General features: G+C 42.8%; 1 protein-coding gene across 1 annotated transcript in view; it reads left to right on the top strand.

Moving 5' to 3' along the window:
- The window catches only part of LOC139446297 (protein dachsous-like), a 49906-nt gene that overhangs the window by 22263 nt on the left and 13020 nt on the right, over positions 1-14623 (top strand). The window contains exons 3-6 of the mRNA XM_071227647.1: positions 8306-8740; positions 9329-9563; positions 11134-11327; positions 11689-11931. Of these exons, the coding sequence (XP_071083748.1) occupies positions 8306-8740; positions 9329-9563; positions 11134-11327; positions 11689-11931 (1107 nt within the window). The remainder of the gene's footprint in view (positions 1-8305; positions 8741-9328; positions 9564-11133; positions 11328-11688; positions 11932-14623) is intronic.

Here is a 14623-nt window from a genome sequence, read left to right as displayed (position 1 = left end):
CTGTACTCACCCAAACGTGATTCAAGTAGTGTCAGCGATATGGTAAATATAAATTGTACGACATCGGTTAACCATGTCTATGAGGTCTGTGTCTATACAGCCTCCATCTGAATTTCAGACGGCATCTTCAGATACAACCAGACCTTGATATTCATCGTTGATATTCATCAGCCAATTTCTTAGTAGTTGAGCATGAAGCGCTTGTCATGTTTCCGACCACTGTGTTTGGTGAGATGGTGAGATGTTAATTTTATGCAGATACATGTAGTTAATCACAGCTTGTTGTTCAGCTTTCTCAATCTTCACAGTCACATCTGTCCACTGCTCTTGTTGTCTCGCAAACAGATGCAGTCAGCTGTCTGTAATGTGGTGTTGTCTTTCAAGAGATACCATTCTTCTTACACGCGTTCAAGCCTCGCATTCCACAAAGCATAGATATGAGACAGTGGAAGTTTCTTAAGCTACACTGTAGATTATTGAACGATATCATGTTCATGACAACAGCTGTATTTCAAAACGTGTCAAATGTGCTTTGAGAACTTGATGAAGTACATAGTTGAACTGAGCTACCAACGCCCCCACAACTATATGAATCGTAAACAGTTGCATCGGCAACGTGTGAGTCATAAAGCGGTTTATTAACCAACGAAAATACCACTGTTTAATAATGTCATCAATCGTCCAAATAGGCGACAGCCAAATTCAATTACTTGATAATTGGATAATATTTTGTCCACCTCAGGGGCTATTGTTTTAGAAACTGTCACACATTGTACCACGCCATTCGGCGACCGCCGAGTATGAATATAACTTGGATAAGGCACCTTTGATCTTCACGTACGAGGGCTGGCTGAAAAGTTCTAAGCCTAACCTAACACCTTTGCAATGCTGCAAGGCCTGGATGCCGGTCAAGAAACTTTTTCTTCAGCCACCCTAAAAAAGTCATTCACAGTGGAAATGACGTCATCATTACTAGGAAAACGGCGACCGGCTAGTTCCTTTTTCATTTTGGGAAACAGGTGGAAGTCTGACAGGGCCAAATCGGGTGAAAAAGGGGGATGGTCAATGAGTTCGAAGCCACAATCATGGATCGCTGACATGGCAACCACCGGTTTGTGAACAAGAGCATTGTCTTGATGGAACAGGACTCCTTTAGTGAGCATTCCCCGTCGCTTAGATTTGATAGCTTCACGCAACTGTCTCAGTAGGTCAGCATAATATCTTCCATTGATAGTCTGGCCTTTTCCAAGATAGTCGATCAGCACAATACCCTTGGAATCCCAAAAGACTGAAGCCATCACCTTTCCAGCAGAAGGAACCGACTTGGCTTTTTGGGTGTGTGGTTATTCCGGATGCTTCCATTGTTTAGACTGAATTTTGGTTTCTGGTTGAAAGTGATGAATCCAGGTCTTATCCATGGTTACAAATCGGGCCAAAAAAACATCGGGATCTGCTTCAAAACGGCATAAATTGTCACGGGACGTTAGGAATCTGACACGTTTCTGATCTGCTGTCAAGAGCTTTGGCACCCATCTTGCAGAAACTTTCGTCATTCCCAACTCGTGAGAGATGCCCACAACACTGGCAATATGTCGAGTGGTCAATCGTCGATCAGCCAACACCATGTCATGCACTCGGGTAATGTTTTCCGGAATCCGGGTTGCTGTTGAAAGCCTTCCTGGACGCGGGTCATTGTCAAGGATCTCTCTGCCACGCTTGAATTCTGCAGCCCACTTCTTTACAGTGGATAAGGAAGGGGCATCATCCCCTAAATCGGAGACCATGTCAGCGCGTATCTGTGTTGGAGTTAGCCCTTTCAGTTGCAGGTACTTGATGACTGCCCTATAGCCAGTTTTGTCCATTTGTGGTGATTTCAATGGGTAGGTTCACAAGATGGTCTGGTACAAAGACAATAATAACACTACAGTTGCAGTTCTTAGGTCTATGATTTATGAAATGATTGTACTTGTTGGTGGCAAAAGTTTGTTTCAATCCGACTGAGATATCCCACTTAGGTTTAGAACTTTTCAGCCAGCCCTCGTATGTGGTCTAACTTCGATAGTTATATACGTCGTTGTAACGTAGGTGCAATGTTGCAATTTAAAGGTTACACCAAACACTCATTTACATGGATGAGAGACCTCCGCGGGAGCCTTTGCACCGCTAATATTCTGTGTCTTGCCAAAGACTAGTGAATCGATAAACCGATGACAAAATGTGAGGCTTCTTTTGTAATTGGGGAACAGAGTTTGCTCAGTCATCCCAGGCGGGGAAAGTCGATGTGCACAGTTGCGATCCGTAGTCGTGGCGGGATCCGGTGTTCGAGAGTCCCTTATTGTGACAATTGGTCTGTCAGCACCATACGCGTGCTCGGCACTATCTGCATCATATCGGTCTTTTCTCCATACATCTCACATACTCCTGTGGTTGAGCTGAGACACATTTAGAAGCGGCGTTAAACCCAACTCACGCACGCACTGTTCCTGTTTACAATGTTACTGCAGTGCAGACTTACTAATCGTATTGGGGTCACGCGTGGCCTAGTCGTCTAAGGAGCCGCAATTTGCTGTACAGAGTTGTGTCCCTTGGGGACGCCAGAAACCTATGATCGTGAGTTAGAATCCCGGTTTGCCCCGATCAGGTTTCTAGGTTTGTCAGCACCATACCCGTGCTCGTGGGTTTCACCAAAGTGGTAAACGTCTGAGACCTGCATCACTTTGGGCTTTCCTCCCACGCCGTGATATAACTGGAATACTTTTCAAAGCGGCGTAAAACCCAACCCACTCACTCACTCCTACTCGTACGATTGATTGACATACTGTGTCAATGCATTCTATTTTACAGAGACATTAATGCATCTTTTCCGAAATTCCTTAAAAGTTTTGGCAGAGTTAATACTGATATATATCTTTGAGATATCCCCGTAGTTCATTATACAATTTTTTCAAGGTCGCCATGTTGTGTACAGATGTATCATGGACCCCATCTTTAGTACAGACGAATCACGACAGCCATGTTGTGTACAGATGTGTCACAGTCGCCATGTTGTGTACAGATGTATCATGGACCCCATGTTGTGTACAGATGTATCACGGCCGCCATGTTGTGTACAGATGTATCACGGCCGCCATGTTGTGTACAGATGTATCACGGCCGCCATGTTGTGTACAGATGTATCACGGTCGTCATGTTTTGTAGAGATGTATCACGGTCGCCGTGTTGTGTACAGATGTATCACGGCCGCCATGTTGTGTACAGATGTATCACGGTCGCCATGTTGTTTACAGATGTATCACGGCCGCCATGTTGTGTACAGATGTATCACGGTCGTCATGTTTTGTAGAGATGTATCACGGTCGCCATGTTGTTTACAGATGTATCACGGTCGCCGTGTTGTGTACAGATGTATCACGGTCGCCGTGTTGTGTACAGATGTATCACGGTCGCCATGTTGTTTACAGATGTATCACGGTCGCCGTGTTGTGTACAGATGTATCACGGTCGCCGTGTTGTGTACAGATGTATCACGGTCGCCGTGTTGTTTACAGATGTATCACGGTCGCCGTGTTGTGTACAGATGTATTACGGTTGCCGTGTTGTGTACAGATGTATCACGGCCGCCATGTTGTGTACAGATGTATCACGGCCGCCATGTTGTGTACAGATGTATCACGGTCGTCATGTTTTGTAGAGATGTATCACGGTCGCCGTGTTGTGTACAGATGTATCACGGCCGCCATGTTGTGTACAGATGTATCACGGCCGCCATGTTGTGTACAGATGTATCACGGTCGTCATGTTTTGTAGAGATGTATCACGGTCGCCATGTTGTGTACAGATGTATCACGGTCGCCGTGTTGTGTACAGATGTATCACGGTCGCCGTATTGTGTACAGATGTATCACGGCCGCCATGTTGTGTACAGATGTATCACGGCCGCCATGTTGTGTACAGATGTATCACGGTCGTCATGTTTTGTAGAGATGTATCACGGTCGCCGTATTGTGTACAGATGTACAATGGTCCCCATTTTCTATGCAGTTTTTATCAGTGTTACTGCGGCCATGTCATCTATGTGGTTGCTAATGTACTGCTTTCATGAACATTGCGAAGCGAAGATAAGCATTTCTTTCCGAAGCGATGACTTTCTATCAATTTCCTTTCGTACATGTACTTAAAGCACAGCCAATTATATACCTTTACATAAAATACAATACAGCACGGGTAGTTTCTGTGGTATGTTTAACGGTTTATAAACGTATTCCACGTGTTCTTATGATGATTGATTGGTCAGAACCCCCAGCAGTGCTGTGATGTTGCCTCGGGGAATTAAACGATGTATAAGCTTGAATTAAGCTTGATAAAAAAAACAACAGAATTATAATTGCATATCTCAATTTTCTCTAGAGGCTTACAGATTTACCAATTCCACGTAAAGACGTTTCTTTCCTTCTATGTGTCCATAATTACCACTACACTTCGATGTCGGAACATATGTGGTCATGTGTTAAATAGACTTAGGCAGACAGAGTATTCATCGGAAACAATTGCACCCCATGTTTTGGTTCTGATGCATTAAATACGAATTTTGACATACTAAAATCTATTGATGGGTCACGTTGTAGCTCACCTGACCAGTCAGTTTATTTTAGCAAATGGCATAGCGCATTGTCATCCGACCGCCGTCGTAATTTTTTTACATTTTCGACATATCCGGTGAAACCACTGTAAGTTAAACTCTCAAAACAAAATAAAGACCACGTGAATCTTTAATATCACTATCGTTAATCTGTCATGCCATGACAACTATGACTACCATGTTTTAATGGAATAAAATTTTGCGACACAACAGCCTAGGTTGCTACGGGCAACCCGATTTGATCAAGATTATAACAATGGAGGCCTTTCTTACTTTCAAACCGTTTTATAGAAGACATGTGGAGGACATTTCCAAATTTAACGCGCCAGTGACAACAAATGATGTCCTATTCAAATCCCCTTTTCAACTCGACTATTGGAAAGTTGAAGTCATTCCTCTTGCCATACAGTCTAGTGGAGAGTGTTTTGTCACTCTCAATCTTTATGTATAGCTCTAACTATGAAACAGATGAAGCAGCCTCACTGATTTCGTTCACTTTTGGGGGTAAACCTGTGGCTCAATTGGTGTCCATGGGGATGCCTACTTCTTGCCAAAATGCCTTAGACGTCTCCGTGGTCTAGTGGTAGAGCGTGCGACCGGAGAGAGGAAGGTCCGGGGTTCAATCGCCGGCCGCGCAATACCAAGAGACGTTAAAAGATGGTACTTGTTGTTACCCTGTCTGGCGCTCGGCATTCAGGGTTAAAGCAAGGCATGTGCGACACGGATTCAGTATACTGTGTCTGAGTGGGATATTCATGTTAAACTGCGGCATGGTATCTCAGTGAGCTAGCACTATAAATCGGCATCGGTCTAGTACAAGCAGCCACACACACACACATACACACACACGTGCATGCACGTCGCTATATAAGTGCAATAATCTTGGACGCGACTTTAAACCCTCACCTCACCTCACCTCACCTCGTCTCACCTCGTCTCACCTCACCTCACCTCACCTCACCTCACCTCACCTCACCTCACCTCACCTCACCTAAATGTCTTACCTCCAAATTGTACATAAAGTTTAGATGTTATCAATGAGACCAGCATTTTACATATCGTTTTCTCAGTAAACTTCAGATGGCATTTGCTTTCACGTTTTGACAAATTGTCCTGAACCTGACGATAGATATGTAACTGTATATATGGTAACAAGGAATGAAGTTTTTCCTTAAGTTTGTCATGTGGTATGGTGGTGTACAAAGTTGAAAAATCAAATATTCTGGCAGAAGTGAACTCGGTCCTTTTCTGAGATTGCAACCGAACCTTTTGAGCTGTTGAGAATGATACTCTGAGTGTTCAGTGACAATATAATATGCAATGTTGTTTTTGAGCATTGAGTGATTCTCATTCTGATTATATACAAACATATGATTCAATACGTTAATTTGGAAAGTGACAAGTCTAAGTTAGTCGGTATATGCCGAGCCTTTGCAAACACTCATGAACGGGTGGATCTTCATGGTCCCAGTATTAAAAAACACGCGTGTGAATTCTATTTATTATTTTCACCTTAAGGGGTTTTTTTTCGTTTAGAAACAAAATACACTGAAATCGTACTGTACAATATGCTTAGAGATACATTTCTTCCTTAGCAATGTGAAGCCAAACAAATTACTCCTTAACAGTTATTTCATTGGGGAAAATCCATTCGCCGAGAAATGAAGTCCCGAACGATTTAATATAAAATATGATTGAACGATGTGTTGTAGCTTATTTGAACCTGTATGACTGCACTTAAAACACTAATGATTCATTCTTTCGTATTTGATTATCTCTGCGATGTAAGTTTAGTCATTCGAACCAGGAAGTTACAGGAACAAATCATTCTGGTATGTTACTGTGTAGACAGAATACTTCCTGAAGCTATATTGGATAAGGGTTTGTGAGGATCAGATTTATGTAACTAATCACAGAATCGTTGTTCTTGTAAGCAGATGTCAGCTTGTTTTGACTTGGTGAAACATTTTGGTTATATAATTTTATCTATGTCTTCTTTGAAGGGTATTTAGAAGTTGGAGTACTAAGTAAGGAAAAGATATATGGATGAACAACTTCTTTATCACAATTAGCAGCAACGTTTTGGTGTAAGTTCTACGAGTAACACTGCTATCAAGCAAGTTACTATATCACGTTATCTACGTCTGTTACAATGTCATGCTGAGATTGTTCTGTTTACTATATCACGTTATCTAAGTCTGTTACAAGGTCATGCTGAGATTGTTCTGTTTACTATATCACGTTATCTACTTCTGTTACAAGGTCATGCTGAGATTGTTCTGTTTATTATATCACGTTATCTACGTCTGTTACAAGGTGATGTTCAGAGTTTTCTGTTTACTATATCACGTTATCTACGTTTGTTACAAGGTGATGCTCATATTGGTTTGTTTACTATATCACGTTATCTACGTCTGTTACAAGGTCATGCTGAGATTGTTCTGTTTACTATATCACGTTATCTAAGTCTGTTACAAGGTCATGCTGAGATTGTTCTGTTTACTATATCACGTTATCTACGTCTGTCACTAGGTCATGCTGAGAGTGGTCTGTTTACTATATCACGTTATCTAAGTCTGTCACTAGGTCATGCTGAGAGTGTTCTGTTTACTATATCACGTTATCTGCGTCTGTTACAAGGTGATGCTCAGAATGTTTTGTTTACTATATCACGTTATCTAAGTCTGTTACAAGGTCATGCTGAGTTTGTTCTGTTTATTATATCACGTTATCTACGTCTGTCACAAGGTCATGTTGAGAGTGTTCTGTTTACTATATCACGTTATCTACGTCTGTCACTAGGTCATGCTGAGAGTGTTCTGTTTATTATATCACGTTATCTACGTCTGTCACAAGGTCATGCTGAGATTGTTCTGTTTACTATATCACGTTATCTAAGTCTGTTACAAGGTCATGCTGAGTTTGTTCTGTTTATTATATCACGTTATCTACGTCTGTTACAAGGTGATGTTCAGAGTGTTCTGTTTACTATATCACGTTATCTACGTCTGTCACAAGGTCATGCTGAGAGTGGTCTGTTTACTATATCACGTTATCTACGTCTGTTACAAGGTGATGTTCAGAGTGTTCTGTTTACTATATCACGTTATCTACGTCTGTCACTAGGTCATGCTGAGAGTGGTCTGTTTACTATATCACGTTATCTAAGTCTGTTACAAGGTCATGTTGAGATTGTTCTGTTTACTATATCACGTTATCTAAGTCTGTTACAAGGTCATGCTGAGAGTGGTCTGTTTACTATATCACGTTATCTACGTCTGTTACAAAGTGATGTTCAGAGTGTTCTGTTTACTATATCACGTTATCTACGTCTGTCACAAGGTCATGCTCAGAGTGTTCTGTTTACTATATCACGTTATCTACGTCTGTCACAAGGTGATGCTCAGAATATTCTCTTTACTATATCACGCTATCTATGTCTGTTATAAGGTGATGCGCAGAATATTATCTTCACTATATCACGCTATCTATGTCTGTTATAAGGTGATGCTCAGAATATTCTCTTTACTATATCACGCTATCTATGTCTGTTATAAGGTGATGCTCAGAATATTCTCTTTACTATATCACACTATCTATGTCTGTTATAAGGTGATGTTCAGAGTGTTCTCTTTACTATATCACGCTATCTATGTCTGTTATAAGGTGATGCTCAGCGTTACCGCACAATCGGCACTATGACGAAAAGCGTAACTGTGAAAAACCTTGATGCGTGCAGCCAAAAGCTTGTCTTTGAAGTGAAGGCGTGTAAGCATGCTGGAGTGATGATAAAGACAAAGAGGGCCAAAGAAGCTGTGTTTTTCATAATTGAAAACGAAGGAAAACCTGAGTCCGTTTTGACAACACGCTCGGCTAGAGGAGGAATGAAAACGTCCACCTACAAGAAGGGTCTCCTCAATTGCAAGTCCTATAAGACCTTCTGGATAAACTGGGCGATGCCAGGCGTGGTGTCCGCTGGAATTGGTAGTCACGTTGGACAGAACGAAATACTACGAACTCTACACCAGATAAAAGATCCACTGGTTGCTGTTTCCCTCTTTACAGGGATGAGGAAAAAGGGAGAGTGGAAACTTTCAAAAGGTATGGTTGAGCAACGGCTAGATACTCGGTGTTTCCTTTGGAAAAGGTTTTGTCGCTTTTATTAATATATCCATGTAGAAATAGTAGCTACCCTCTGGGTGGCATCTCTTCTTCGTCGAAAGAGCGTCAATTGAATGGTTGGATGGATATGTGGATAGAAAATAGACAGATAGGCAGATAGATGACGGATGGATAGAAAAGAGACAGACAAATAGATGATAGATTGATGATGGATGGATATATAGATGGAAAATAGATAGAGAGATGGATGATATATCGACAGATTGAAAATAGCTGGATACCTGGATGGATGATGGAACGATATAGAGATAGAAAATAGATAGATGGATGCATGCTATATTGACAGATTGAAAGTAGATAGATAGCTGGGTTGATGATGGATTTGTAGATATTTAGAAGATGGATTAAGAGCTTGATGGATGGATTGACGAGGGATAGAAATATAAAATATAGACGATAGACAAATAGATGGATGGTAGATAGATAGAAAATAGATAGAGAGATATTTATTTTTATGTATAGATGGAAGGACGGATGGATGTATCGTAGAGATTCTTTTTATTCCAGATGAACCTCCAGTTTTCCTCACCCCCTGGCCTGGTGACGTCACACAGATTGATGTTCCTGAAGACACCGCCCTTGGTACGATCATCTTCTCGGTTGAAGCTAAGGACCCGGATGACAACGTGACGTATGACGTCGTCGGCGTCAATAAGGCTACATTCGGTATGAACGGGTCAGGCCTGGCTTTGATAAAAGAGCTGGACTACGAGACAGAAAGACTCCATGGCGTGCTGATCAGGTGAACTATCGAGGCTCATGTTTCTCATGCTATTACTGATTGAGTATTATCCGGATTGCATCTTAAAACCTGAAACTAACTTGAACATTTATCCACGGTGTGCGTGTTATAATTAGTTTAATCGTAATATAAAATATTTCTTTTGGTGAAAATGGATCGTCAGACAAACCCATTGAGGCTTACGTTCGTGTTGTGCAAAGAGCTTCACCAAAATCAAATTACAGTATGTGATAGTGCTTAGTGACCGGTTCAGTACATTTAATCTAAATGTTGTGTTTTATGTAATTGAAAATTGAAAGAACCTTCGTTAAATTTGATTGTGTCTTTTTGACCATCACTCAATCCTGCAACAGTTTCTACAAAGTATCCTCCGGCTTTGTAATTTTACCCTTCAGCAGTTTTGTATTTGGCGAAATGCTGTTGTTTTTAAATTTTAAAGTTTTAAATCAAATTAATTATAATTTAGAAATTAAAACCATGTAGAATTGTTCTTTGAGTGCTGACCAAGTGCCAGTACAGTTCAATTTTATAGATCAAATATTTAATATAATATCAATTTAACATGAAACATGTGATACAATCAGCTGAGAGGTGTAGTGTCTTTTGCTCCTCAATTTACTAAGTTATTCTCTGTTTATCTGTCGGAATGCCTTTTATGGGTTTGGATATTTTCACTTGATTGTATCTCAAGAACAAAGTGATTAAGATTCACTTTGCGAATACATTCGCTTGTATCGTGTGAAACTAGTGTCAGGGAGACATTCCAGGGTAGAATGCATGTCCCCAGCATCACATTCGGGGATCAACAGAACAGAAAACAACAGAAAAGCTCCCAGTATATCACGCTTTGTTACACTGGGAATTCGGAAAAATGGTCCCCAGTATACCATACTTGTCTCTCGTTTGGTTGCCTGACACAATGTGTTCACAATTCATATTGGTGTCTCAAGGCCACGTGCTTGTCTCCCATTTGGGGGGTACCTCATGTTTGTCTCCCCGTTGGGGGTACCTCATGTTTGTCTCCCATTTGGGGGGTACCTCATGTTTGTCACCCCGTTGGGGGTACCTCATGCTTGTCTCCCATTTGGGTTGTACCTCATGTTTGTCTCCCCATTGGGGGTACCTCATGCTTATACCCTGTTTGGGTACCTTACGCTTGCCCTGAAGCCAATGAGATTAGAAATCGCGTGTTGAGAATAGGTGTCCGCCATAGCATGAAGATGTTGCTCGTTGCTCGTGGCATCACCGTTGATTTGTGTGGTCCAGCCTCAATTATTTGCAGGCTGCCCTGATGTAGCTGTAATATCTTACTAATATTGTATATAGATACAAGTCGTGCTCCACAGTGAAAGGTCATGTGGGACTGATAATAATCGAATCTAGGCCAGACAAACATGAACAGCGATTCCCAGCGATTGGGCACGATGACATTCCATCGGCCAAGATCACACCATCCATATAAGTCGCTCTTTGTAACCAACAATAGGGTGTTGGGATCTATTCGAAATGCTCCCCCCAACCTTCCCCTGTGGTCACTATGGTAATTAACCACCATTTGTATATTGATCAGAGCAATGGGGGGCAAACTGGACACCAACGCATCAGTCCTGGTCAACGTCACGAACGTGCTGGACGAACCTCCTTTGATCCAACTATCTCCAACACAAACCATCCCTGAGGAGCTCCCCTTAGGGGAGACGGTCCCCGGGCTGTATACGGTCACACAGAAGGACATGGGCAGAGGACTCAAGTACCATCTAGAAGGTTAGTAACATTAGACGCGGAGGTGTTGCTTCTCAAACACCCATGGGATGTGGATCTTCGAAATCCGGATCTTGCTCAGTATTGTAGGGAACCGGTCAGGTCTTTCCAAATAAAACAATAGGTTTGTCTCTCGTCCCACTTGCACAAGTTACCTTACCGCTAATAATATTTAAAGTCTTTGTTGCTTCAAGACATGGAATATTGTTCTTTGAAATAAGAACCAAACAATGTTTATTTTGTTCATATTTTAGGACACCGAATATTCGGCAAACAATTATTAGTGGTAAATACTTTTTTACCAGAGCAAATTAATTTCTTCATCACCTGTTCCAACACCATCTAAAGCATCCGATTGTTTCAGGGGTGCACTCCAAGTATTTTGCTATCAACACATTGTCTGGCGAGCTCATGATGACGGACAGGCTGGACTATGAAAACTCAAGTTCACCCCGTGTCCTTGACAGTTTGACCCTTCAGGTCGAGGACGACGCAGGTCATAAAGCACGAGCAAATCTATCCCTGAGGCTTGTTAATCTGGACGATAATGCCCCACGTTTCGATGAAATTGTATACAAGGTAAAGCTCCAGGAACCGCACGATACAGGTAAAGACTGAGTGAGTGGGTGGATGAGTGGGTGAGTGAGTGAGTGGGTGGAGAGTGTGAGAACTAGTGTGTGAGTGAGTGTGGGAGTGCGTTTGGGTGAGTGAGTGAGTTGGTAGATGAGTGTGAGAACTAGTGTGTGAGTGAGTGTGTGAGTGCGTTTGGGTGAGTCAGTGGTTGGATGGGTGAGTGCGTGAGTGAGTGAGTGAGGGATTGGATGGCCCAATGGGTAGGTTATGGTTGGATGGGTGAGTGAGTGAGTGAGTGACTGAGTGAGTGAGGGATTGGATTGGTAGGTTGTGGTTGGATGGGTGAGTGAGTTAGTAAGGGATTGGATGGGTAGGTTGTAATTGGATCGGTGTGTGAGTGGGTGGGTGACTCTGAGAACGACTGTATGAGTGAGTGAGTGAGTGAGTGAGTGATGGATGGGTAGGTTGTGGTTGGATGGGTGAGTGAGTGGGTGGGTGACTCTGAGAAGGAGTGTATGAGTGAGTGTGTGAGTGTGTTTGGGGTGAATGAGGTGGTGGATGGATGATTGAGTGTGGTTGTGAGGGTGCATAGGTCGTGGGTGGATGGGTGATAGAGTGGGTGGGTGTGTTTGGGGTGCGTGAGGTGGTGGATGGATGATTGAGTGTGGTTGTGAGGGTGCGTAGGTTGTGGGTGGATGGGTGATAGAGTGGGTGGGTGTGTTTGGGGTGCGTGAGGTGGTGGATGGATGATTGAGTGTGGTTGTGAGGGTGGGTAGGTCGTGGGTGGATGGGTGTGTTTGGGGTGCGTGAGGTGGTGGATGGATGATTGAGTGTGGTTGTGAGGGTGCGTAGGTCGTGGGTGGATGGGTGATAGAGTGGGTGGGTGTGTTTGGGGTGCGTGAGGTGGTGGATGGATGATTGAGTGTGGTTGTGAGGGTGGGTAGGTCGTGGGTGGATGGGTGTGTTTGGGGTGCGTGAGGTGGTGGATGGATGATTGAGTGTGGTTGTGAGGGTGGGTAGGTCGTGGGTGGATGGGTGTGTTTGGGGTGCATGAGGTGGTGGATGGATGATTGAGTGTGGTTGTGAGGGTGCGTAGGTCGTGGGTGGATGGGTGATAGAGTGGGTGGGTGTGTTTGGGGTGCGTGAGGTGGTGGATGAATGATTGAGTGTGGTTGTGAGGGTGGGTAGGTCGTGGGTGGATGGGTGAGTGAGTGAGTGGATGAGTGTGCACTGTTAATGAGTGTAAATGTGAGAGTGGCAAACTTGACACAGGTAATGAGAGTGGTGAGTGAGGTGAGTAATGGGTGAGTAAGTGAGGATGGTACTGGTAATGAGAATGAGTGAGTGAGTGACTGGGCTGGTAGCCATGCCACTGTTAATGGATGGTGAGAAAGCACCCTCGAGGTTTCATAGTATCGAAACGACTTCCGTATGAAGCAAGTTTTGCCTTCGTATATACTGACAATAATTTGTCTCTGATGCTCGTATTAAAAGATTACTGCCATTTTAAGACAATGCAGATATTTGTCTTAAGCTCAGTGTCGGAAAGGTCAATGAATACTTAAATAACAACAGACTAGATATAATGGACCTGTTTAAAAGATCTCGAAGTAAGTAATCAGATATAACACAAAGAAACAACATAACGGATATAGCACGTCATTTTAACAGAAAAAGTTAATGTTCAGAAAGAGCTCAGTGTTATGTATTCTCTTATCTATAGAAGCATAGACGCCACTGAGCCGGACTGAAAGCAGTTCCAACACTACTGATATGTGTAGAGTTAACGCTTTCAAATATATATTTCATCAGCAAGTACCGTTAAAATGATGTAATGGAGCTGTTTGTGTAACTTGAAAAGATGTTTAAGTAGTCACTAACCTTTGTACACAATAATGATGGGCCGCTTATATAGTCAAAGCACCCGATTAACCCGGTCAACAGGTATGTGTGCATTCAAGCCTACATTCTGAACTCCCTGCGGAGTATACAGGTCAATCTGAAAAAGCTGACTTTGTGGAAATGTAAATAATACTGAACTCGCGAACTAAGTTTAAAATTAGGACCATTTCTACTATGATGTTATACAAGAGGATTATATGAGCTGTCTAGATTTTACCTGATGGGACCGAAGATACAGGTATTACACGTCCAGCTCGTAATACTCTAAAAGACTTATTAGATGAAATATGTTTGTGTGACAATTATATCGACCTATCGCACTCCCGGTGTCATATCTCGAAGTGCGAACAAGGTCAAGTGACCCGTGACAAGCCAGTAACGTCAAATCAAAAATGGCGTCGTGATCTCTGTACAGGCCAGGGGGCGGTCGGGTAGCCTAGTGGTTAAAGCGTTCGCTCGTCACGCCGAAGACCCGGGTTCGATTCCCGACATGGGTACAATGTGTGAAGCCCATTTCTGGTGTCCCCCGCCGTGATATTGCTGGAATATTGCTAAAAGCGGCGTAAAACCATACTCACTCACTCACTCACTCACTGTACAGGCCAACCAGCCGACGGCGTCCGCCAAATCAGATTGCTAGATCCCTTAACGCGCAATAATAATGTATCAAACTTTATCATCCAAAACTAGCTTCCGCGGGCCCATTGTGCCCATTGCGACACCGGTTACTATGACGTCACTATTCTTTCTGCCACTGAAGCTGGCTAGCTGTGCTTTATCGCTCATGACACTGAACAGGTTGTCACAAAGATTTGTGATGTTAA

The sequence above is a fragment of the Haliotis cracherodii genome, unplaced genomic scaffold (assembly GCF_022045235.1).
Source record: "Haliotis cracherodii isolate W230 unplaced genomic scaffold, xgHalCrac1.p SCAF_6, whole genome shotgun sequence".
NCBI classification, from domain to species: domain Eukaryota; kingdom Metazoa; phylum Mollusca; class Gastropoda; order Lepetellida; family Haliotidae; genus Haliotis; species Haliotis cracherodii.
The sequence above is the reverse complement of the archived record's forward strand: the minus strand, read 5'-3'. Positions and strand labels throughout refer to the sequence as shown.